Below are 26501 nucleotides of genomic sequence, written 5' to 3' on the forward strand. Positions count from 1 at the left end.
TGATTCTAAAAACAAAACAAAACAAAAGTTCTCTTTGACTGTTTGAAGAGAATGGGTACTTTCTCACCAACCAAAACTAAACAGAAGTGCAAAAGTAATATCTGATGAGACCGATACTGTAGATTAAGAATATTGCACAAAAATGTGCAAATTTTCAAATTATTTGATATTTCTACAGCAAGATATTGTAGATAACAGTTCTACAGCTTAAAAAAACCTACAATTTGGAAATAAAAAATGAAGAGTTACGTAACTTTTTTAAAATTCACTTTATCGAATGATACATTTTGTTAAAAAAAAGTTTACACAGTTAAAAATGAAGCACAGGTCAGCAGTATCTTTACAATACTAAAAAACTAAATCAAAGACTTTCTTTTTAAACATTCCCCCCCTTTCCCCCTAAAACGTTATTATGAGCAGTATGGTGGGAAGGGGCGATGTCGAAGCAGAGTCCATTTTATCATGAGAAGCCACACCAGCAACACCTTGCACTGAACTGCAACAGTGCAGCAATTTCTCCTCGCACCCATCAAGCAATCCTGAACAAGATGGTGGTTCTTTGCTGTGATTTCTTCTTCCCTTTATTTTGAATCCTTGAGGTATCTGTAAATAAAATCCTTCAGATTCCTCATCAGTTAGGATTCTCTTTATTAATTTTCAGGTTAGATTATTAAACTGTGAATTCTTGGTCCACCCGGAAGAGTCTGTTTTTAATTTGTTTTGTGTGTAATAGTCCCACTAAGTGGTTGTTAACTAGAAGTTAAGAAGGACTTCTCAAGTGCCCTGTATGGCTCAGAAGAGACTCCATGGATATTGAAGGGCCTGCAGTAAAAATCCAAAATGGGTCAGGGGTTTCTACGTTGCATAGTGATCAAAGCTGCCCAGATATTCTAGTGCGGCTCGATAGCAGAACTGATACTGATCCTGGAGGACACAAAGTGGGGGGAGAAAGAGGAGAGGGGCCATGAGCACATTTTAATAGAAAAATGACAATCAGTATTAGAAAACAAAGTTACATCTAGATGGTGGCAAAATCACTACTTTCATCTATCAATTCGATCCAATCCAATGACCAATCGGTTTTGTGAGTAAAGAACGATCAGCCACGTGGGCTGTTTATTAACTTCACCAATCAATTCAACTATAATAGTCTCCTAATTCCAAAGTAGCGACAGCTTGAGCGAACATGATCTTCCAGACAAGTGTGAACTGTTCTCCAAGTAGTATCAACTATTACCACCAACTGAATATGTGAACTCCTTATATGCCACTGTCTTATTTTACAGTCATGTGCTTATTTGTAATAACTTGACTAATTCTCAGTTTGCATATTTAAGAGAGGCTGGTGCAGATACACACTGTCCTGAGGAAAATCTAGGTTCATTTATCTTCTGGGCTATTGCCAACAGAATTTGAATTTTTAAAAAAAAAAAATCCTTTACTGCCTGCAATCAGCATTACCCTCCATCGTTTCTGATATTCTTATGTAAGTGAGGGAGGCAGGCAAAAGGTATCTGGTGAGGAACACTAGGCACACAAAGCTATTTACACAGGGTGTTGGACTTGCAAGCTTTTCATCCCCTGAAAGTGGCACCAAAAGACTGGCTGCCCATGTCAAAAAATACATGTGCCATTTGGCCTAATTCAGTGTGATTGCTAGTTGTCTGTTCTAGAAAGGCCTGCACTAAAATAAAATGGCATGAAACGTGTCCTTTTTCAGACAGGGAAGAACACTGTCATATTGGAATAAGTCAGGGCATTGTTGGAGAGATGGAAAAATTATAATTTACAGATGAGAAGGGATGAGAAAAAGTAGGATTTTCCCCATAAAAGAAACTTATTTTCAGTAGCCAATGGGGCTGAAAGTAGATAGTTTCTATTTTGCTTAAATGTGCATTTTTCTACAATAAAAATGGTAATGCAAAATAAATGGAGTTTGCTTTTCTATCTTGTCACAGTAAGTTGCTTGGCTAAGTGTTAAGGCTTTTTAAACCTCCAATTTCCCTTTGTCACCCCCAACACCCATTAAGTTTGTCAGGTTGACATAATGTTTTGAATACTGCAAGCCAAATGCTTGTACTATTTTGAAATCAAAGTCTGGAAGATATTGTGGATGATGAATTCAGGAACACATATAAATTGTATAATTTGGTGGCCTTTTGAGGAACAGAAACACTATCTATCACTCATATTATCCTTAGAAACAAATAGTCAATAGGCCAGATTGGCTAAATCATGACCTCATATTATTCTGAGAAATATGAGAATTTTCATATTAATTATTGAAGTAGAAAATGGGGGACTAATTTCTCTAGGGCTTATCCAGGATCCAAATATTTAAAATGACCATTATTAAGAAATGAAATATAAAGCAGTTGATGTCTAACACCTAGGCGTACAGAAAGAGAATGGACAAGTAAAATGGGCTGAGGGTCTATTATGTACCAGCCATTGTGCTTTTTATATATATTTATATATAAACATGTGCGATATATATCATATGAATATATATATGATGAATTGTATGGAATTGCCATTTTCTTCATAGGCCAAAACTGGTCAAATAGTGACAATTTAACATGGTTCAACCTAACACATATAATATATATATAATCTCATACAACTTCCAAAACAACTCTAAGACATTAACACTGTCACTCCCATTTAAAGAGGGGAAAAATGATATTCAAAAATATTAAACTATTTGATGCTTTTCCTGCAGTATTTTCCTGCATTTTGTCTTTGGTGTTGAGAGTCTCTAGACTAGGAGGTCTTGGTTAATAAAATCTACTATTTGGCTCTTGAAATGTGACAAATAAACTCATGGAGATTTTTCTCACCTCTGTCTGTACCATGGCTGGTCGTTGTGTTCTTAACATTTTGACAGTCTGGAAGATATCTACAACTCCTTCATATCTCATTCTTTCCAGAACAATGCTTAGCGTTATGAAGACTCCAGTTCTTCCAACGCCCGCACTGTCACAGTAACAAAGGCAACATTACTGGATGAGATGCTCATAGTCTTAGCCACATTTGCTTGAAGGTGGGCATATGTCCACCAGCCACCATCTGACATCAGGTTCTTCCACAGTGGCTCCACATGTTCAGGAAAATGTGGTGCCGGGTTCATGAAATGATTACTCTTGGGATAATGTGTCTTGGTAACATGAGAATGAATGTGGAGCAATTAGGATTAAGTCTCACAAAATAAAATGACTTTTCAACTGGGATTATACACCATTTTGGAAAGACCCAGAAAACATAAATACTGTAAAATAAATGGATAAAAGGAAGGGTAAATAAAATACAGGTAAATACTCTTCATGCAGATCCTGAAATTGTAGACTTTGCCTGTTTAATATTTTTAAAGTATGAAATAATTCAGACAAGGTGAGATAAATTGGGCATCTCCAGGTTTTCTAGCGTATCATTCACTTCTTGTAGCCACTTAAAATCTGTGCAGGATGTCCCATCACCTAGACATATAAATAAATAAGAAGATATATAGTCTATTCAAATTTAGACTTCGTGTTTTGATATGAGAAAGGAGATTCTATAACAGGGTTTTTGATATGGGATCCTCATTCAGTGTTCAGAAGGGTCTATGAATATCTTATACATATGGATTGCTTAAATGTATATATTTTCTTCTGTTTCCTGAAAGTTATAACTCCCAACAGATTCTCAAAAGGGTCTCTACACCTAAAAAAATCACTAAGAGCCACTGAACTATATGGTTATCTACTATTTTTAGATGTGCAGGAGCTAAAACATCAGGATTCTTTCTACCACATTAGCAAGGTTTTGAGTTTCTCTGTTTTCTTTATTGTTTTAAGATAATTCCAGAATCTTTACTGCAGCAAGAGAAGAAAATTAATTCATAGCTTTTGTGCTCTTAAGAACTAGGAAAGCGTCTGGAGGTTTAGGTAATGAGGAGAAGAGTGAATAATCTGAAAAATCCCTACATTTTTGGATCCTAATTAAACGGCATGTGTAATGCTTGGGTACAGGCTGTAGAAAATGGATGGATTCATTTACTTGGGGAGGTAGCTGACAGGCATATATAAATAGTATGTCCCTTTATAAACTGGGCTTTCTAAAGAGTCCAAACAAAAATGTTCAGTGAGGCTTTAAAATCCAAGAGTAGTCTTTACAAAGCGGCTGAGGATGTCCGGGTGCAGTCAAGGCTCTCTGTTACGAGGGAGTAGATGCCCTTGAAGGTCTCTTTCAACCTTGAAAGTCTCTCTTAATCCCAAGAGACTGTGATTTATGATCTTTTTGAATGGTCCAGGTACTCCAGAGTCTATCTTACCTTGATTTGACTCCTGATATGTAACAAAAATATAGGCTTTCTGGATTTCTACTAGGAGCTTTCAAGAAAATAAGACATTCGCCTTATGACTTCTAAGTTGATTGACTTTACTATGTTAGTGTAATAAGTTATAAATAAAATAAGTGGTATTTTAGGACATTCCCAGATAAGAGAAAATATCTGGAGGTCTTTAAGATATATATATAAGATACGTGAATCATGTTAGAACATTTATACTAAAGGAGTGTTTAAATCATTTTGTGATGACAAAAGCAAGAGAAGTAACATGCATACGCACACACACACTTACACACTTATACTTATGGGAATGCCTAAAGTTAAAAATATGGATTAAATATATTCTTTTCTTTATAGCTTATACTGGAAAAGTTTGAATTGGCATTTGGGCAAATTACGTAGAAAATTAAGGAGAATGTCCAGATATTTCGAGCCCAACGTATACCATCCACTTGTCTGAATATTTGAGTCCATGTGTCATTCCTACATGCTCTTTGGTTGTCTAAAGCAAAGGATTTTGGATAACTCAACACAAAGCAAATGTAGATAAATAAGGTCTGTTTCTCACATAACATAAGGTCTGTTTCTACATTTACATATATTTAAACTATCTGGGAAACAGAGCATGCTAGAAAGAATCTTAGAGATCAACTAAGAAAATTGAAGTCCAGAGAAATTTCCCTACTGTCATAGAGCTACCTGATGACAGAAGTGACACTAGAACTCAGATATCTTGAAGCCTGAGTCTCATATTTCTCCTGTTTTAAGACCTTGTTTGCCATGTCTCTAAGAACTACAGTTCTGGTGGTTTTTATTTTCGAAGCAAAATAAATTTTTTAATAAATTCTCTCAAGACTTTGACCATAAAGAGATTAGAGACTGAGACTTCCTCAAGTCTAGAATCTTAAAATAAGTAAATAAAATTAAGTGCATTTCTTTTGCTGCAAGGTTTTTGCATAGCAACTACCAAAAGCACTAAATTTATGGTGAGTGTCCTTTCTGAACCGTTTACTTGCTATTTCTATTAACTTCAATGACTTGAATTATAAAATGCTTGGAAACTATTGAAAATAATTAACTTGAAGGTGTTTCATTTTCTGATATAGCAACAATTTTCAAGCAAATTGCAATTTTAACTGAGGTACCATTCTAATCACTTATTGACTGGCAAGAGTAAGTATTGTCATTAAGTCTTGATAACTATTTATGATCTTTCCCAAGAAGGCAAACACAAGAGAAAGATACAGAAAGATGGTTATCAGGGTAATGCTACGAAAGCAAAACAAGCAAGAAATGATTAAGTGAACAAATTATCATTAGGGGACGTACCTACAGTTCCTGTTAATGTAAAATAGGCAAGGAAAAACGCAGTTTGGTTCTTTGTTATGAGAGGTAAAATTTGGGGATAAAAATCTTCCTCTGGTTATTTTCATTTTATGGAAAGACATAGAAATGAGTCCTTGCTTTAGGTTTTACAATACATTTCTGAGAATAAAATTTCAGTTATGCAGATGCACTACATAAGCTTGTATCAACAATGAATATACAACAATACATATTTTCAAAGTTATCATCGCATTAATCAGAAATGGAAACTCATCATTCCTGACTCTTAACTCACCTGCAATGAACTGAAATGGGTCCATCTTGGCCAAACTGCTCTTTTGTTTTATGGACTTGGCCGATGAAGTCAATAAACCCTTCTCCAGACTTTGGCACTCCTTGCTCTGGCCAGTCAGTGAACTGGAACTGTCTCACTGTTCGGGACTGACCGTCCTTTGGAGAGAAAGCCACATACCCAGCCACAAGGAAAGACGCCAGGAGGATTCAGCCAGTGCACAGACCACAACAGGAAACATGATTTTTATCCAAAAAGAAAAAAAAAAGGGAAGAAAAAGTTGGAAACACGTTTTAACCAGAAATTTAGTTACATTCGCGTCTGTCTGCCATTAACACTGTCTGCATTCACATATATTTAAATTGCAAATTTATTTACTCTCACAATGCCCAGTTAAAAACCTGAGTTCTCGTGTAGTAAAGAGCCATCTAGTAAATGCTCTGAGACCCAAAGTTTGCCTTCAAAACCAAAGTGGAACATATATACTCTATTTCAAAAATTTCATAATTCAGTGAATTCTTAATATTGAAAGGAGCATCCAGGCATGTCATCCAGACCAGAGATTTTGCTATTGTCACGATAACTTCACATCTGCTGTCCTTGCTTATTTCTAGCATTGTCAAATGACAAATAGTGACATTGAAATGATTTGACACAAATTGAGTGGCTGCTGTTAACCTGGATGCCCCACATCTCAGAGGCATACAATTTCTAGCCATGGCAGGGTACACAGCATGTGTCATGCGACTGACTATGCTGTTGAGCAAAAAGTGAGGCATCCTTTAAGAAGATCAAAGAGATTATGAGCAAATAAATGCTCTGTTCTGAAAAAGGACTCTTTCTGGCTGACCACAGAAATTAAAGAGTCTAGGGGGCTTTAACACAGACAAACCAAAAGGCAGAAAGAAAACAAGCCAGATGCAAGAGGAGCCCTTCTTCTAAAGTAATTAGGCAAAATAGCTCTGACTTATGAAGTATAAATGGTTTCAAAAGAAGATACTAAGGTGCTTCTGATTCCCTCTGGAATTTTACAGTGTTATTGGGAAGATCAAAGAGATTATGAGCAAATAAATGCTCTGTTCTGAAAAAGGACTCTTTCTGGCTGACCACAGAAATTAAAGAGTCTAGGGGGCTTTAACACAGACAAACCAAAAGGCAGAAAGAAAACAAGCCAGATGCAAGAGGAGCCCTTCTTCTAAAGTAATTAGGCAAAATAGCTCTGACTTATGAAGTATAAATGGTTTCAAAAGAAGATACTAAGGTGCTTCTGATTCCCTCTGGAATTTTACAGTGTTATTGGAAACACAACAAAAGCAGAAGGGACCTTCTGTTTACAGAAGCAGGAATAACAATTATCCGTCAACTTTCTCCCCTGAATCAACAGAGAGAGAGATTAACCAAATTCCAAGCTTAGAGAGACTGATCCCATTTGAAGAGGCCCTGCTCCCAGTTAATGCCTCAACTAATTCCTCTTTTCCATTTTTGTAATACCTCCTTCCACATTAAAGTTCTTTTGGATACAGGTGAGCATGTTCCCAAGATTCTGGGTAAGTAGACAGAGACTCAATCTTTCTCAGGCATATTGAGAAGAGGGGATGGCTCAACTGCAGACGGGTACACATCAACCAGCCTGGTGGTTTCCATCGGAACAGGGTATTTCCTGACTGGCATCACTTAGGGATGGAGATAAAACAGGAAGATCACATCAACTTTGTGAGAACACTGAGGAATATGGAAATAACTGCTTGGCCCCATAACTAACTTATGGATGGTTACCATGGAAGCATGATTTACTTCCCTCTGTTTCTGGAAAAGGTTTGGAAAACACAGGAAGGGAAGCCAGAGGCGAGGTATTGCAGATTTGTCCTCCTCTGAATGTCCTGGGGATTTCATTTCTAACCACAGTTGCTTTTAACAGCAAGAACAAGTCATGAGCACAAACACTTACTATTTGGAGGACAGACCACCTGACTCCATTTAAAGGTTATCTGTTTAACAATACTGTATTCTCAAGCGCCAACTTGCTTTCTAAACTGGGAAGTTGAGATTAGAAACACACCAGGAGCAAAAACAGCAAATGCTACTGCAGCTAACAAAATTATATAATCACAGGGAGCCTTTTATTTATTTTTTTTAAAAAAACACGTGAACTAGTTCCTGCTTTAACGCTTCTTTTGCTTATTGTGATGAGATTTGATGTGGGCGAGTGAGGAGCTGTAAAGGTGGCTCTGTCGTCTGTGGAGCCTGGCTGCTACTCTTTATCACCAAAAATGCCTGTGAGCTTTCCTGAAATGCACTTAAGATTTTCACTCACACATCTAGCTTCACATTCTGAAAGGGCATGATTTCTTTTTTTTTTTTTTTTTTAAATAAGGAGGCAGGTCACCAAGGCATGCTTGCTTGCTCAACTCGAAACAAGACCTAGGGACTTAACTGCTGCCTTGAGCACAGTCACCTTCAGAGTAGTTAAGACTTCAGACTTTCTGGGATTAACAGGTCCGTCACCTGGGCCAACCAACCTGCTAACCAATTTCTCTTGCACTTCAGGTCAACAGCCAGTGCTGGGCTTCGGGGATTAGCAGACAATCTCTAAACATGAGTATTGCTTGAGAAAGCTGCTTTCCAGAAAAAACAACGCATCAATTAAATAGCTCTACCCTGGAGTTTTATTCAACCCACCCACTGTGACAGTTCCAAAAACAAAGCGGAGCTTTGGGCTGACCCGACTCTCTCTTAAGATGTGTCTGTAATCATGGTTTAAAAGTGGTCAAAGGCAAGGATATTAAAGTTTATGCATAGAACATCTTACATCAGGGCTGAACCTTGGGCTCAGCAATCTAGATAAAAAATGCAGAATGAAAATTAGCCAACAAGGGTCATGGGTGCACAGCTCTCATGGACAGACACATTAGCACACCGAGGAATAAACCATGCCAGGAATCAAATTAGAATGTGTAAAGCTTGTCAGATTCTTCTAAAGAATGCCATTTGCTCTGCAGTTTTAAAATCATACCAAATTAACCTCCAAGCACACATGACCTAAAGGACTTTGCAAAACAACAACATATTTACAGCTTCAAGTAATGAAGTCACAAGAGCCCAAAGAGAATGAGCTGAGAAGGTGAATGTAAGCACAGCCAACCAATTAGGAAAGGCTTCCCAGTACACACACTTACCATGTGCATCCCCAAAGTTGGGCTGCCAGATGTTACATTTGAATGGAAGCCAAGACTGGGCTTGTGATAGCACTTGCCAGACAGAGGAAAAGTTACTTTTACATATATATATTAAAAAAATAGTCCCCCAGGATGGGTAATTTCTTTCACTTTGGGAGGATGGTCACTTGGCAAATGTTTCTCCCAGAGATGCATTTGAGATTACTTTTCAGCTAATGGTTAAGAGCATAAGACTGTGCCAACTTACCCTGGCATCTGTGACCTTAAATTCCCTTAGGATATACTGGGGCATGTTGTACTCAGCCATGGGATCTACAACAAAGTACTGGTATCTTGCAGATCGTTCTGCTGGCCAGTATTGGTGACATTTCTCCTGAAAGGAGAGAAGATTAATGTCAAACTATACAAAGTGTAAATAAACTTTTGTCTATCATCTACCTATCTATATATTTAATTTCTTTCTCTCATTAATAAAATTTCAAAATTCAAGGTCATTCCAATTACATGTGACTCATTTTCTCCTTGAAATCATAAGTTCCCTGAGGATAGGGAAATTATGTGCTTCAATATTTGCCCATGGTATCAAGCACAGGACTTGGCATACAGTAGGTGTTTAATACACATCTGTTGAATTGAAAACTTCAACTTGAATTGAATAGGGTAAGTTGTCCAAATAATTACAAGTTATCCTACAAGTTATCCAAATATTACATCAGTCCTTGGACTTAATGCTGGCTATGTCAATCATGCATTGCACCACCATAATAGATTTCCACCACAGTGGTTTGGAATGAAGAGAACCACCAAGGGTGAACACAGAAAGAAACCTCTGGACTGATCTGGTCTAACCTCCCTTGTCAGCTGAGGAAACTGAAGCCCAGGCAGTTTCAATGACTTGGCTAAGTCTTGCAGAGTCAATGGCCAAATCAGAATAATCAAGTTACTTTCTTAGTTTGGTATTGTTTGCTCTCTCTGTGGGTTCTAGAAGCTGGGCTTTAGATGCCTCTCTACCATTAAATTGATACAAGGAAGAAAGACAGAAAATATCTCAAGGAAATTTGGCAAAATGCTTGTATCTATTGAGTCTAAGTGGTAGGTCCTTAGGTGTCTCTAATAGTATTTTATGTATTTTTCAGAATAAACATTTTTTAAAAGTAGATCTGAGATTACCAGATTATATTCTTAGTAAAATCATGTAACTTTCCAACATTTTATTCAATGAGGGTAGAAGGTGGGCAAGTAAGAATTTGCTTCAGGGATGAAAGAATGCCAAGTTCCTGCACATAGAGAAATGGTGGCACTTTTGCTCATGAAACTCCAGCTTGTCCGGGGCAAAGGGAAATAAGAATATGCTGAGTCAGGGCATAAGTCAAACAGGGGCATCTGCTTACTTATTTCTTTCTACGATTGTGCTTCACTGGAAACAAAGTACTAGATCTTTCTTCAAAACACACAAGTTGAAGAACTTGATGTGGTTTGGCAAGTTAAAAACCAACACAGAGTAAGGAATGACCCGGAATGTTTCAGGAGCAACCTTCACTTCAAAGAAATGACACTGGCACTTGGGTTATTACAATGAAATCCTCTTTTCTCCATGGATTGACTGTCTTATGAGGAGACACTCACTCTGCCCATCTCACGAAGCTTGGTGAGCATCACCACGATGGTGGAATTGTGTTCCCAGAGCATCCGCCAAAAGTCTTCGGTGGTCTCTGCCAAGGGCCCCTGGGTAGCGATGTAGGCTTTCTGTTGTCTGAATTACAGAGGATGACACAGCATGTTAAAGTAATCAGAGACCATGCAAAGGTTGGCGCTTGATATGTAAACATCAAATCTGGTAATAAAAACTGAAAACATATTAACGCGATTGCAGTAAACTCGCATTGAGACTGTGTAATCAAATAAGAACATTTAATATATTTGGGGGACTTTGTAAAAGAAATTGTGTTGTTAATATTATGATGTATGTCTTTACCACTATTATTTCAGTTTTAGTGCAATGCTAAGAGCTCAATTTCATGTGTCATACAAATCACTTCAACACTGAGTTGTGCAGCTTCCTTTTGTAGAAATGACTCTCACACAATCTATTAAATTTATGAAATACGGTGCAAAACAGCTTCTTTATTAACTCCTTCCACATCTAAATCTAAAAAAAGAGTGCAGATGGCCATATTCAAAACTCCATGAATGCTTCTTCTTAAGCTTATCCAAAATAATAAAAAACAAAACACCAGGGACTGAATGCTGACCTATGCAGAAAGAAAATGTTTTGAATTGAGATGAAATTCATTCTGGCTATGCAACTAGGGCACATGTAAATAGCAAGGCTTTGGACTGTCAGGGGAGCAAGAGTACACACCTGTATCCATCAATAAAACTGGCATTGATGTAATCAGATCCTTCCACTCCTCGGATAGGCTGCAGGCATACCCTTGTGGATTCATATGGCATAATATTAACAAGGCGATTTTTGAATTTATTACATGGAAGATTGGCACTGATGAATCTTGAGGTGTGAGCTTTAGAGCTGGCTAGACGCTGTTGAATAGAAGAAAAGAAAAATCTGACAAAGATAATTTTAGCCTATGATTTGAATGCAATGTACCCAAGATTTCCTCTTTAGATACGAAGGTTTTGTTTACTTTAAAGCAAATGACTCTTCAAACAGCACTGCTTTTCACTTCTACCTAGTGACTCCACATCACCTATGGAATTTTTAAATATTAAATTCTGAGAGTATGATCTCTCAATTTAAATTAGGGTACAAAAGAGATCAAGGTATTGTTAGGAAGCAAAGGATGGAAAAGGGAAAGAGGAAGAAAGCGTTTTATAGTCAGACACCCTAGGAGAAGGTCAGGTGAATCTTGTAACTTCATGAATTTGAAAGGTTAAGAAAGTGAAGCCACTACTTAAAGACAATTGCAGAATGACTTGCTCCTGAATCATCCCATCACATTCAATATCATACCTTAAATTCGAGCTCCATTCCTGTGACATTCTCTCCTGTTTCTATTTGTGTCAGCTTCTGAATATAGGCATACAAGTTTCTAGCTGGCACTTCGGTATTTCCACAAGTCACTGCTTCTAACAGTGCATCGTGGATAAAGATGTACTGGTCTTCTGTTTGAACCATGTAATTCCTCTGGGCTCTCATTAAAGTTACATGGCCATAGATATCTACAGTTTTTTCATGCTTTATTCTTTCTAGCATGGCATCTATTACGATGAAACAACCAGTCCTGCCAACTCCCGCACTACAAGGAAAACAAAGAGAAAAGAAAAGTACAAATAAATCTATGAGGACACCAACACGTAATCAAATTCTTTTCATTATTCTTATTAGCTAGGTTTTAAACCCATTAATTCTACTCAAATAGCTATTGTGATGATTTTAGAGCACTCTAAAGCCAAAAGTATGATCAAATCACAATAACCAGAGGGTAGGGAACAAAATACCAAGTAAAATTAGTTTGTTTTCAAAACGTAAAAATATTAAATCTGTAATTACTATGCTCCTTGATCACATAACACAAAGTAGACAGTATTTTCAAACCATTATGAAAAGAATCACAAACATTTGGGCTGTTTATATTAGAAGACACTTAAAAAATTGGTCAAGATCTAACAAGGCTATATCTTTTAACCATCTCAGTCTATTTTAGTTAAATTTACCAAAAAAAAAATAGTAAATCACTCAACTTGAAACATTTCATATTCTAAAACTCAGCAAGGAAGTTCTAAGACAAACCTAGTGGGAAGCATATTATTAAAATGTTATTCCACACTAAAAATAGTGCAGGGTATTCTCAACGGAAAGAAATTCTTAATGAAAAGCAATCACACATGTGGGTGTGTGTCTTGTTTCTACTCTCTTTTCTTCTAGAGTTGAATGTATTTTGAAATTCCAGGTGCAATTCAAGTATTCTGTGTGGGAAAATAAAAGCCTCAGTCTTTGTTACTGAAGAAGCTCTGAGACATTTTTTAAACTCCATTACTTTTGGACTCATGGGTCATTTTCCAGTTGGTAGAAACTGATTCAAAGCAGAGGAGGTGAGAGAGTCAACAAAGCACAAAGACAAGACCTGTCGTTCCAAGGAGACAATCTAATTTACTGAACTGGATTAGAGAGAGGAGGGGCTGAAACACTGGAATTTCCTCGAGTGTTGAAAAGAATACTAACAAAACAACACATCTGTGTTCTTAAATTTCAAGGTAAGCCTTGTTTATCTCTCATTTTATCAAACCCTTTCGGCCAAGTTCATTTATGTGTCAAGTATGGTTGAATCCAAAATGTTTTTCTCCTCCTGATCATGGATGTTTACCTGTCTGGGAAACATGTAATCAACAGGATTAGGTATATATCACCACTTTAGACACCAAGCACAGACAACCTCCTTCACTCGCCACTTGACACAGTTTCCTGTCATTTGTATATCTATGTGTTCATTTACTTGTCCATCTGTCCATTAATATATCTGCATCTCCATTTAATGGACAATGAAGTACTTTGCTAAGTAACACAGGGGACACAACATTAAAGATGACTTAGATCCTACCTTTAAAGAGCTCAGAGTCTATCAGTGAAGATAATACTTTACATAACTATTTATAATACAAGAAAAAATAGGAGGTTTTGGTTTTGTGGATGATGTGGCATTTGAATCAGGACAGGAAGGATGGGGCATTCAGGCGGCTGGAATAGCAAAAGAGAAGGAATGGCTTTTGCAATCATACTGCTGGCTCTGGGAGCTACACATGAAACTTTTCATAGGCTTAGTGAGGCACTTGTGCAAGGAATGTACCAGAACTCTAAATGAATGAGTTTAATGAGCACTAGGGTGCCTGACTCAAATGAAATGGCAATTGCTCTCTAGTGCCAAGCGGCTGCAAGGTGATAAGTGAGCATTTTGTAACAAAATAATACCTTTAGTTAACTACTGAGCAGTATAGAGCAAATCCAGCTTCTGTACTGGAGCCCGGAGGTTTGTAGAAAAGGTTAAGTGGGAATATGATATAACTACTATTTAAAAATTGCTTACTTTTTTATGTCTTGCCAGACATAAAAAATGACTGTCAGTATCCAGTCAGAGAGCCTCTGGATACTAATTCTAAGACTCCATTCAAGGTTTAAACCACAAAATGACATGCCATTGAGATGTAATGCAAAAGCCTTCCGGGGACAGAGTCTTAGAAATGATAGCACATTCCTCAGCCCCAAACAATTAGAAACTTGATGCACTGAGATCCACAAAGTCCCATTTTATTTAGTTTTTTCTACTAAGTAAACCTGTGAGATGGCAAGTTTTCCCTGACACTCCCCACCTTCTTACTCCTTCACTCCCCAGGCAGGATCACCCTCTGTCCCAGATTCCTTGGTGTCTTAAATACCACTCTACTATAGTCCCAGTCACATCGTACTCTTAATTAGTCTGGTAGGACCGTCATCCACAAATAATAGAGCATATCTTGAGAGCAGGAACTGCATTTTCTATTATCTTTGTGTGCCTGCCCCAAGCATGTAGTGTTCAATAATGTTGGTGAAGTAAGTGAATGAATTAGTGATTGGTATGAGAGGTCTTACGTAATGAGCAGCCCATCGAGGTTCGGTAAGCCTACTGAGGGAGCAGGACTCTTCAGTCGGCAAAAGAAATCCCACATTTGATAAAAGTTCAGAACTATACAGAGAATACCTGAAGATTGCTCCACAAAGTGGTTGATAGGGAACAGGAAGACAGGAAAATGCTTTGAGTAGTCTCCAAGTCTTAGTCCCTGTTACGCCATCACGTTGCAATGAAAAGAAACTAAGTAAGACACAACCCGGGAAAGGGAGGCAGCCCCCACATTTGGCAGGTTCTAAGACTATGAGTAATATCTTTTTTTCTTTTTCTGTGTTATCTTTCTAAATTGTTTTCATCCTAATTGTGCATTGCTTCTAACTGGATACAACTTCATGCAATTCTTCTGAGTGGAAACCACACTGTAAGCCTTATAACTGAGCCCTACATATCAAGTCAATTCTACATAATGGCAGGAATATTTTCTCAAAATATGTATTAGGGACCATTCTGAATGTCTGGATGATGCACAATTCTATACTCTAGCAGAAAGATATCACAGAATCTTGCAAAACTGGTAGGAATAACTCTAGATCCAAACAATATCAACCTCTTCATTGTGGTAATAATACAAAAATAATGCATTTTTTTCCCAAAAAATCAGGGAGAGAAGAAAAAAAAAATATGTGCCCGAGTCTAAATCATGAATTGTGAGAAGAGGAGAAACAAGAGAAGAGAGGCTATGACTTGTGCAAAACCTGTTTTTTCCCCCCAAACACAAAATATTGTTAACTGCTCAATCTCGCTCTTTATATGGAAGATAATGAAGGAGGTGACCCTTGGGACTTATGTGTTGCCCCTTCTGTAGGATGAAGAGTGCTTGGGGGTTTTAAACGTTAGAGGTATCTCTTAGCTTGAAGCAAGACCATGAGATTCAAGATACTTTTTCCAGATGCCAATGGCTGTGTGTCCTTGAGAAAGTCACTTAACTTCTTCCTTGTTTTCCCATTTTCCTAAATTGTGACAGTGATAATTAACTGTAGTTAATTATCTAGTAAGTCCTAAGGCTGAATTAAAAGTACTGAGTGTTTTGCAAACATAAAGGAAGAGGCAGTTAGTTTGTATGTACAAACTCTATTTTAAAATTCTACTCCTGAAGCTGACGACAAAGAACAGGCAATGTGAACGCTGGGAAAATATGATAGAATCGCTGCTGGATCATTTGAGGTTAGGCTTTCCAAACCTTGCTTAAATCTACCCCCTCAAGCTGTTCTCCCTTTTCTCCTCATATTTGTAATAAATAATACCTTATGTTTGAGGAACTTTCTGCTTTCATGTGTATTGTCATGGGAAATGAGGAAAGCGCCTTCCCACCACAATGCTTGGTACCCAGGAGGCACTCAGCAAATCTGTCCATTTCGTTTCCCTTCTGTGATTCATAACCTTTGGGAACTGCCCTGAAGTCACACGGCCAATGGTAAATGGCCAAGCAGGGACTCAAACGCAGGTTCTGAGAGGCTAAACTTTAGCACCACACTTCACGGCATCACCATTGCTTACCCCGCTTTCTGCCATTTGGGTCGGCAACGATTGCCAAATATGATGGGTTTCTTGCAGCCCACCCCTCTGTAACAGTCCTTTAGTAGTGTTTAATTATCCCTAATGCAGGTTCCTTGAAAAGCCTTTCTTCCTTCATTTCTATGACACTGATTGAGGGAACATGGGGCATATCAGATACCCTCCTTGGGGTTGATGGTAGGAAGGGAGGAGATTTTACAATGATCTCAAACACAAAATAACCTGAAACATGTAGCACATGAAATTAGCCAAAAAGAACTATGACTCATGTGCAATAGTTCCATTGACTCCATGACAGTAAAATTTCCATCATGTTGGAAACCAGAATCAAAGATGAGCTCTAAATGTCATCTTCAGAAACCTACCAGCATCCCTTTAGACTGTGCTTCAGTAAGTAATGTTTTTTCCATTTGATCTCTGTGCTGATTATCTTCCTGCCTCTCTGGATTTTTCCATCTGTATCTCTTTCTCTAATTTACATACCTCTGCCAGCCCCCAAACTGTGGATAATGTCCCCAAAGTTCTGTCCTCCTTTCTCTCATTCCCCTTCATGGTTCAGCAATAATCTTCAAACAAATGATCCCTAAAGTGATAGCCCTTTCTTTGAGCACAAGTGGAAACCAATATTTCAAACTGCCCTCAAGTTTCTCTAAAAATAAACAGATTCCAAGATTAATCAGCATCTTCTCTGCTCAAATCCGCTCTTCCCACTCTCACTCTCTTTCCTTGACATTTAGGTCAATAATTTAAGAATCAGCATGGACTGTTTTGGCCTCTTGCTCTGCACAATAATAAATTATAAATTTCTGTGCATTCAACCTCTATAATTTTATTCAACTACCCATCAATGGGTGTGGGAGCTGGCAAAAGCCAATTGTTAAATTCTCATAAATTTCACTTAATAAATATCTTACAAATAAAGGTAATACTCAAAACACTTTGCTTCTTCATTATTTTACATTTATGCTCTTGAGGTGAAAATATTATACAATGGTGTGCTACTGAGTATCTCTCCCCAGCTTTGCTTTCAGTGATGTCACATTTGTAGCTTGAAATCAGCCATGGGAGTACTTACACCAAGGTAATTGCCAAATACTACTCCCCTGCCCCCCTCCCCTGACCCCTCCCCGAGAGCTGGTTGTTACACATTACCAGCACACACTGACTATCCTAATTCATCCATTCCCACCACCCAGGAGCAGGCAGGAAAGTGCTCATTACTTTATTCTTCATCCATATTTGTTATATACTCTTCCATAAGACTCTACAGGCTATTAACCCACAAATGTTTACTGAGTGCCTACCATGTGCTAAGACATCAGGGAAGTGGTGAGCAAAACAAACATGACCCTTTCCTCACGGAGATTACGGTTCAGTGGGGGAATTAGATATTAAAAGATCATATGAATACATAATTATAAATCTTAACAACTGCTGTGAGGTAAATGTGCAGGATACTAGCAGAGCACCTTTGAGGAAGTGTCATTTAAATTGATACCCATTATGGACTGCATTGTGTCCCCTCAAGATTCATGTGGAGCCCTAATCCCAATGTGACTGTATTCAGAGATAAGGTCTTTAGGGAGGTAATTAAGGAGGTCATAATGGTAGGGCCCTAATCCAGTAGAACTGATGACTTTATAAGAATAGGAAGAGACACCAGAGAGCTCTCTTTCTGTGCACACAGACAGAGGAAAGGCCATGTGAGGACACAGCTGGAAGGCGGCCATCTTAAGCCAAGAAGAGAGGTCTCATCAGAAACCAATCCTGATAGCACCTTCATCTTGGACTTCTGGCCTCCTGAACTGTGAGAAAATAAATTTCTATTGTTTAAGGCACCCCGTCTGTGGTACTTTGTTACGGCAGCTCTAATGGACTATTATAATACCTAAAGGAAAAGGAATGGTTGGGTGTAAAAGTTTAGAGGACAGAGAATATTCCAGGAAAAGGGCCTGGAATGGAAAATACTTAGCATATTTCAGTAACTAAAAGATAGCCAGGGTGGCTGGAAGACAGTGAGGGGAAAAGGGCATGTTCCACATATTTATTTTCCATTTTAAGGACTGTTTATAATATTTTTATTAAATGTATACCCATATTAACAGCAATTATTTAAAATAATTCTGTTTTACTTGTTCATAGTTTACCTTCATGACATGGCTCATCTATTCTTGAGTTCTTTATTTTGATACATCTATGGGTTTGCTGGAATATGTCTTTGAATAATGTTTCATATAAAATATGCATGGATGGTATTATTTCTGGTGCCTTGTGTATCTGAGAAATTCTTTGTTGATATGCCTTTACTTAGGACCAACAACTTGATTATGTGCATGATTACTGGACTCCAATATTATCTCCTCAAACTCTAAATATATTGCTTCATGGTCTTCCTTTGTATTTTGAAGGTCTGATTTTTGGTCTTTTAACAGCAATTTTGCCCCCAGGTACTTGTGGGGGCAAAGTACCTTTTCTTTAACTCAGAGGTTCAAAAACTTTGTCTGTATGTGTCTTAGGCACTGGTCTCACCATTAAAACTGCATGGCTCTCAGGTACTACTCTTATCACAAGGGTCATAGCTTTCCTTCAGTTCTCAGTAAGTTAAACATATTTTAAGCTTTTCCACCTCTGGGCCTTTGCTTATGCAGGTCCTTCCTCCTCCTTATCACGTTCACTTGTTGATATCTACCTTCTTTCAAGACTCATCTCACCTGCTGCATCCTTGATTAAGACTCTCCCTTGGTTTACTCCTTCTTGGATCCCTGTGACAGTTTACACCTCTTTATTAGCAACTGCTTTACTTTGTGTTTTCTGGTTATTATCCCTATGCCAGCTGATAATCTCCTCGAGGAGAAGGACTACAACTTCCATGTCTCTACTGCATTTGGCAATTTCCTATGACACTAACCATGCCAGGGACATTGAAGGTGCTCAATTTGAGCGGCCAAATTTAAAAATATAAGTTTAAAAATATTAAGCTCTTTTCCTGGATCAATGACATATACCAAAATACTCCCCAAAGCCCCCAGCATGGGAATATTCCTTTGATCCATGTTTATAGAGATAAAGGCAATTCTTATAAGTTGAGGAGATGAAAACAACCTGTGTTTATGCTTTACTCCAGTTGCTCAGAAATAACAAACCCCAGGCACTACTTGTTTCTTAAGAAATTGAACGTTGAAAATTCAGAGCTTCTAAAAGTATGCCAGCCTACTTTTGTGCGAATTTCCAAGTTCCCATAGCAGCACATATTTTACTTCTTTTTCCAATTTACTCTTTTTTCCCCCATCAGTATCTGAGTGCAGTGCACCTCTCAAAATGAAGGATTGTAGTTCTAAAAGCAAACGCATTTTTCTTTGATCCTGAAAAACTCAGCTCCCCAGAGCAGAGATAATGACGGAACCCTATTTAGTGTTGTTTGTTTTTCATCATTTCAACAGCCTTCAACCTGAAACATGATAAGAACAGCAAAACTGATAAACCACCCTTATTTTTATCTGTTTTCTGTCGGAGTAGTTGCCAAGCACAGAGACAGATTTTTCTAAATATCTTGGAAAAAGAAAAAGAGTGCATAACCCTGCGCTTCAGGCTGAGGCCAGCACAATTCAGTATATTTACCATTTTCCAGAAAATTCCAGCAAAAAAGGAAGAGGAAAGCACTTTTAAATCAAGTCTAGCATTAGGTTGGTCCCTGTTTTCCCTGAAGTAAAACCAACTTTCTAAGTTACCTTCCAATGAGGACAACGATTGCACTAAAGCAAAACAAATTATTGCCAAACTTTTGTCTTTAAAAAAAAACAATTTCAGTGAGTGATAGACAATTCACTGTTTACAAGCTGAAAGACCATGCAATCCATTAAGCAAGTACGCCTACTAGGAAATTGTTATTACTTCAATATTATCATTCACCCAGTTACAACATTTGTTTTCAATTTCTAAAAACATGATTGAGTTAGTCTCACGAGTTGAAATATACTTAATGTCCCATGATGTGATACGGTAGTAATGTGCAAAAGGAAAAAAATTAAGATGCACAAGGGGGCTATTTTGTGCTAAAATCATTCTGGAGATGTGCTTAAAAGTTGGCTTTTCTGATTAATCTGGTGGACTTTTAATGCTGACCCTTTACTGATACTCCAATGATCTGGCAAAGAAAGACAATAGAATTAGGAGATTTTACAGATCATTTAGTTGGTTGCAAAGACAGTAAAATGTGGACCAAAAATCATGGTGAGCATTTTGTACATATATCAGTTTGTAATTTAATTGGATATTACAGTTCATCTATAACAAGAATGGCATTTATGAACTACAAGTATATTAAAAAAGGACATCTATGAGAATGGACTGAGTTTTGTGACTGTGGTTTATAAGGTTAATCAGATGACTATCCTGATAAACCTGTGACGTGATCCTGATACGGTTGCCGTCTTGAAATTCTTCATTCATTTGTTGTTAAAAATTAACATTTAACTTAATATGCTGCTATACAGGGCATCTCTAGAATATTTAGGGCTCTCTACAAAAAACTGACCCATGTCTTTTGTATTACAGCCTCTGGTATCTCTTTTACCTAGAATGACGAGAGAAATCAGAGAGATTTCTTTAATAGAAATATTCATCTTCATAATTCACTTTTATATATTATAAAATAAAAAATACCGTTTTGAATAAATTGTCATTGAAATGCAGTAGAATTTATCCAGGCTATTAAACATAGGCTATATGTCTGCAAGACTAGATATTTTTATATGCACACATGTTGATGCACAGAACTTGATCCACTTGCAAAGATACACAAATTATACAAATAGTTACCTCTTAGTGGAGAATGGAATTGGCGACAGTGATGGTATGGGGGGGACTGTCACTTTAGTTGAAGTGTCTGATTTTTTTTTCTTTTTTAGCAAGGACAACAAAATCATGTAATAATGGAATTAAAAAGAAACATAAAATAATGTATAAAAAGTTACTACTATAAAAATATTAAAGATCAATAAGCAGTTGAGGCCCCAAAGAGGTAGAGAGAGAAGATGGAAGCCTATTCACTCTAGCTTGGGAATATTACCCAGAGATGGATTCTCAGGAGAAGCCTGGGTGATGTTGGCAGCTCCTTGCAGCCTGAACTTGGGCCTGCCATCTGGTGCTGGCTTTTAAGAAGTACGTTTCAGAAAGTAGGGGGATATAGATACCATAGATATAGATATAGATATCATAGAGAGGAGATTGCTTAGTAATGAGTCAGAATAAGCGCAAGTTAGGATGAGATGACCCGGAACCTTCATCACTCTAGAAAGAAAAAGTGCATTGCACTCTTGGGTGGCATCCTCTGATGATCGAAAGTTCACACCTCATCAACAGAGAAAAAGCAGAGACTAAGCACAGAGCGATTGACCTGATAAGGATCCTAGTCTAGAACATTATGAGGTCAAGGGTGACCTACCCAGATCATATTCCCTCAGGGCATTTTATTTTTCCATGATGGGTGAAGGAGGATTTCTTAAAAAGAATAAGCCTACAAAACGCAAAATCCACATGTGCCTAATCCGACTTTTTTTTTTTTCCCAAATATGTTGCCTCAAACAGAAACCCTCCAAAGACTTCTGTATGATCTTGGCTCTGTCTCAACATTATCTGCCAAACACATTCCCTATTATTCTTAAAATATGATGTTCAAGATAAATGAGAAGGCTAATATGTTTATATAAGGAACACCTGACTATGCCACAGTGGGTCTTATTTACAGATGGATAGAGGAGGCTATTAGGCAAAGAGAAAAACAGACTCAGCTGGCCCTGATAATTGGTAGTTGACTTGAATCTGAATGAGGTGAATTGAATGATTTTTATGAAAGTATAAGGAACTATATCATTTTCACAGAGATTTTCTTTGTAAATGGCCATATCAGTTCAGTCCATACTCTAAATTTTGTTTAGAATGACACAAAACTATCCATGTTTTGAAAGTGGATACAACCACTAACCGGGCCTGCCAAGTCAAGCTGCACAGGTTGCATACTACTCAACCCAAAGTAAGTAACAACCAGGTAGACTACGACGTGTACTACCTGTTCAGTCCACACAGCAGGCTTACATTAGCAACGTAAACGCTATTACTCCTGACTCAGGTTAAGCACAAACAGGAGAGCCATTGGAAGGTATCTGGAAGGTATTCAAACGTGAGCAGCTTTATTTTGATTGTTCTGTAAAGCATATCAATGTTTTCCCATAAGGGCAAGATTTTGGGGGTTTTGTTTTGTGTTTTTGCTTTTTAAAAATGCTATTATCTGCATTTAAACATAAATGGTCCAATGGTTTTGAAGGCTCTGAATCAGGGGTTACAAATTGGTAGCCCCATGTTTTGTTTGATCCTTTTGTTTGACTCCTACAAGCTTTTGTAAGGCAGAGAGAATCTGTCGCAATACAATCAATTTACCTACTGTCTGATACAGGGATTGCTTCACTTATTTACATCACCCTGCAGACCTCCAGCAGGCCTTTGTGTTGGTGTCCCCAGGGGCCTGTTCTGGCTTCTTAACCTCACAGGTTTCTGAATTAATGAATCAGTACTTCCAATTTGTCTGCTTACTTAGATTTTTAAAAGAGGAAACTGAGACCTAGGCAAGGTTAGGAATTTGACCAAGATCAGGTGGCTGTTACTAACAGAGCTGAGACTTGGGTCCATGTCTCCTCTTTCCCAGATTCATGCTCCTAGTAACGGAGGTTTACTGAAAATAGATGACAGTTTTCCTTAGAGCTCCCCAGATGGATCCAAGGTCCATGATTCTGACAATTTAGGCTGCAAGAACATTGGTCCAAAAGAGACATGCTGTGCCTGTAATTGTTATTTATTCATGAAACGTTAGACCTCCTCCCCCACTCTATTCAACTAGTCAAAGAGAAATGAATTAAGTGGCTTTTGAAGCACTGTCAAAATAGATCTTCCTGTACCTGGCTATGTATTAACTAGTTATATTGATGTCAGCTCTGTTTCAGATGGATGACTTTCAGTAAGTGTAGTATTCATACATGATGATTACTTAATGAGAACTAGAATGATGTGTGTTTAGAAGGACACACTGGTCATGTTTGAGAAAGGAAGTAGAGAGGATAGGGTTTGCCTCTCACGCAGGGTAATACTAGACGATGGAAAACACAGTCACAAGACTGTGACACCAAAGTTAATATTCAATGATTCAGGGCCGGCCCCCTGGCTTAGTGATTAAGTGCGCGTGCTCTGCTGCTGGCGGCCCGGCTTCGGATCCCAGGCGCGCACCGACGCACCACTTCTCCGGCCATGCTGAGGCCGTGTCCCACATACAGCCACTAGAAGGATGTGCAGCTATGACATACAACTATCTACTGGGGCTTTGGGGGAAAAAAAAATAAATAAAATTATAAAAAAAAAAAATTTAATGATTCAATTCAGTAAACACAAAATGAGATTCTCTTCTATGTATTGGTCACCATTCAATGTCCCGCCAGGCATTTATGTATTACATGTCCACCCAAGAGATCTGTACAAAGTCGTAGGTGGTGTTAAAACACAGATCCTGGGCTTTGCCCCAGAGATTCCAATTCAGTATGTCTAGAGTGGAGTCCAAGATTGTGCATTTCCAACAAGCTCCAAAGTGATGCCAATGCTGCTGGTCCACGGGCCACACTTTGAGTAACAAGAATACAGAGAAACTCCTCTTCTAATATTTTTTTAAGTAAATGAGGGAAAGAAAGTGTACCAAATATATTTCTAATTATCCACACATGTGTGCATATTTATGTGCACTTATCTATACATACATATAAATTAAAAAAAAAGTCTTGATCTCTCATTCATATAAGTTTTTTGACCGAACTGACTTAAAACTTTAATGGCTTTAAAGGGGAGACTGCAAAGGTTGCTTTAAAAAATGTAAGGTTTGATTTTTTTTTAAAGACCAAATATTTTACTATCTTCAGATACCTGCAAATACATGGAATTATCTTGTAATAAAACTCAGATGCCAGAGGCCCACTGTGTAAGTTTTCTTTGTAAGAAACAACACCGATACGAGCAAATCAGATACCATGTAATAAAACCCAAAAGCATTTTTCCAAAGACGGAAAGAAAAATACCCAAGCAATAGAACCGTGATTGGAAAGACACAATACAAAGAAAACATAACTATTTTTAAGCTTCATTTATGACCGGGGGCACAGCAAAATAGTTTGAAATAGTAAGTTTTCATGCTGATTACATGAAATCAAAATACACACTGTTTGAAGGCAGCCAACATTAAAAAAAAAAAATGCAGCCTAGCTTACGCAATGAATTTCAGCGTTCTTCCAGTCTGGGAATATTTCAAAATACACTGCAGGTACAGTTGGGAAAACTCAGTGATACCCCTGTCCAGCTCTCAGCTACTAGGTTATAAAAATATTTTCACATTTCCTACAGATGTCTAGATTCCTTTCTTTGTTAATAATTTTAATTCAGAACTCGTTATTGACAGCTGTTTGTTCTGATGGAACCTAATTGCTCTTTTACCAGACTCAGCTGCAAGCAGGCTGATTTCCTTTCCCTTACAGAGTATATTACATAGAAACACAGGCAGGAAAAAAAATAACCAATTAACTAAATCCGTGTGCATAAAATGATTCATTGAGAGCGCTGATCTAGTAATGTATCTAACTGCAACATAGGTCAAAGGAAATTACAGCCCTTACAGTTTACAGTATTAAATATAATTATATGGAAAAATTCATAAGCATTAAAATATATAGATGATGAGTGGCATCTGAAAATTTACCCTTCTATTAAAGAAACTTATGAATTACTACATTTGAGTCATTGACAGGGCATTTAATCTACTGAAGGATTAACTCAAGGATATCTTATCTGACAAACTACACACACAGAAAACCTGAGATGCTATCATAACCAACACCAGTCGGGGGAATCTAGCACGCTGTGGGATCATTTTGCTGTGCAGATAATCGTTTGTCTAGAGCGGAGAATTTCTAGGGACACACCAACTCTTTTCCTCGCTCTCCAATCACTGCTGTGGATGAGCTGCTTTCCCTAACTACTGGAAGAGGAACACAAATTGGTTGAAGTCAGAGCTATTTCCTCTGGAAGATATTCTTCAAAGCAATGCCTCATTTTAGCACCTCCCCAAGAGAAACAGGAACAGCCTGGCAACGTTCATTCTATCAAATGCCTCGGCAGCCTGGCTCACGGAGTCTAGGCCAATTTTGGGACCACAAGCTGCCTTCCTTAGCGGACTGGAACCCCCCCAAAGAGGGGTAAACCAAGGGTTGGATCCAACGGAGACCATATGAGCAGCAAATATATTGCATTTGAGAAGAGCAATAGCTCGTTTTATTTGCTCTCTGTCTGTTCTGGAAATGGAGGGAATGTGGCGATCAGGGATGAGCAAACTGCTCCTTAGTAAGGCACCCACTCAAGGAAAATGAACTTTTTGTTAACATCAGGGACACTATATGGTGCTTCCCTTTCTGGGGGCACTAAATGCTTCTCTTTATAGACTTAATCTACCTCATATTGGGAGGAAGACATTGGGAATGAAATGCTTATTACCCTGATAATTCTCAGGGATGCAGCATACATTTCCACTAATACCAGACACAATGCTAATTAGAATGCAAGCCCCAGACTCAACACTTACAAAGCCTGACATAATTAATGTAAAGTATCCTATGAGGCCTGGTGCCCACAAAATCTGGTTAATAGCCTCCTCCCGGTCTCTCCTTCAACCAAGTAACAATGGAAACCATTTGATTTGGCATTTAAGAATAATGTACTACCCTTTATTATTATTATTATTTTTTACCTACACAACACAGATCATTACACCATTTTGAATTCTTGCATGGCTTTGCTCCTGGGACAGTTTTGAGAACAAGCTCTCCCAAGAGGGAGGTGGTTTGGATAGTCTGGAATCACTTTAAGACTTGATGCCATAAGACTTTAGACTTAGAAAAGCAGTTTAAGTAACAGAGTACAGTGGCATAAGAGATACAGTCCAGGAGTACTTAACCTGGAGCTGAGAGAGTGGTAATGAGTGCTCTTTATATTAAATATGTCCATGGAAATTGGACATTTACCTGAGATAAGGCTGCCCAGGTTATTAAAATCTCAAATGTGGAATGGCAGTTATGTAATGAGTTTCTTTTAAAAAATTGAAAATGAACTGCCATTTAATAAACACTGAAATGTTGATAACTGAAGCTGGGTGATGAATC

General features: G+C 37.9%; 1 protein-coding gene across 2 annotated transcripts in view; it reads right to left on the reverse strand.

Moving 5' to 3' along the window:
- Positions 1-206: 206 nt before the first annotated feature.
- PTPRD (protein tyrosine phosphatase receptor type D) overlaps positions 207-26501 on the reverse strand; it is a 494552-nt gene continuing 468257 nt past the window's right edge. For both annotated transcript variants that reach the window (XM_058565790.1, XM_058565791.1), the window contains 7 exons: positions 12096-12381; positions 11487-11665; positions 10751-10877; positions 9372-9497; positions 5952-6106; positions 2841-2976; positions 207-924 (listed from right to left, as the gene is read on the reverse strand). In XM_058565790.1, coding sequence (XP_058421773.1) covers positions 856-924; positions 2841-2976; positions 5952-6106; positions 9372-9497; positions 10751-10877; positions 11487-11665; positions 12096-12381 — 1078 coding nt within the window. In that variant the 3' untranslated portion in view covers positions 207-855. The remainder of the gene's footprint in view (positions 925-2840; positions 2977-5951; positions 6107-9371; positions 9498-10750; positions 10878-11486; positions 11666-12095; positions 12382-26501) is intronic.

Source organism: Diceros bicornis, chromosome 22 (genome assembly GCF_020826845.1).
Source record: "Diceros bicornis minor isolate mBicDic1 chromosome 22, mDicBic1.mat.cur, whole genome shotgun sequence".
NCBI lineage: Eukaryota > Metazoa > Chordata > Mammalia > Perissodactyla > Rhinocerotidae > Diceros > Diceros bicornis.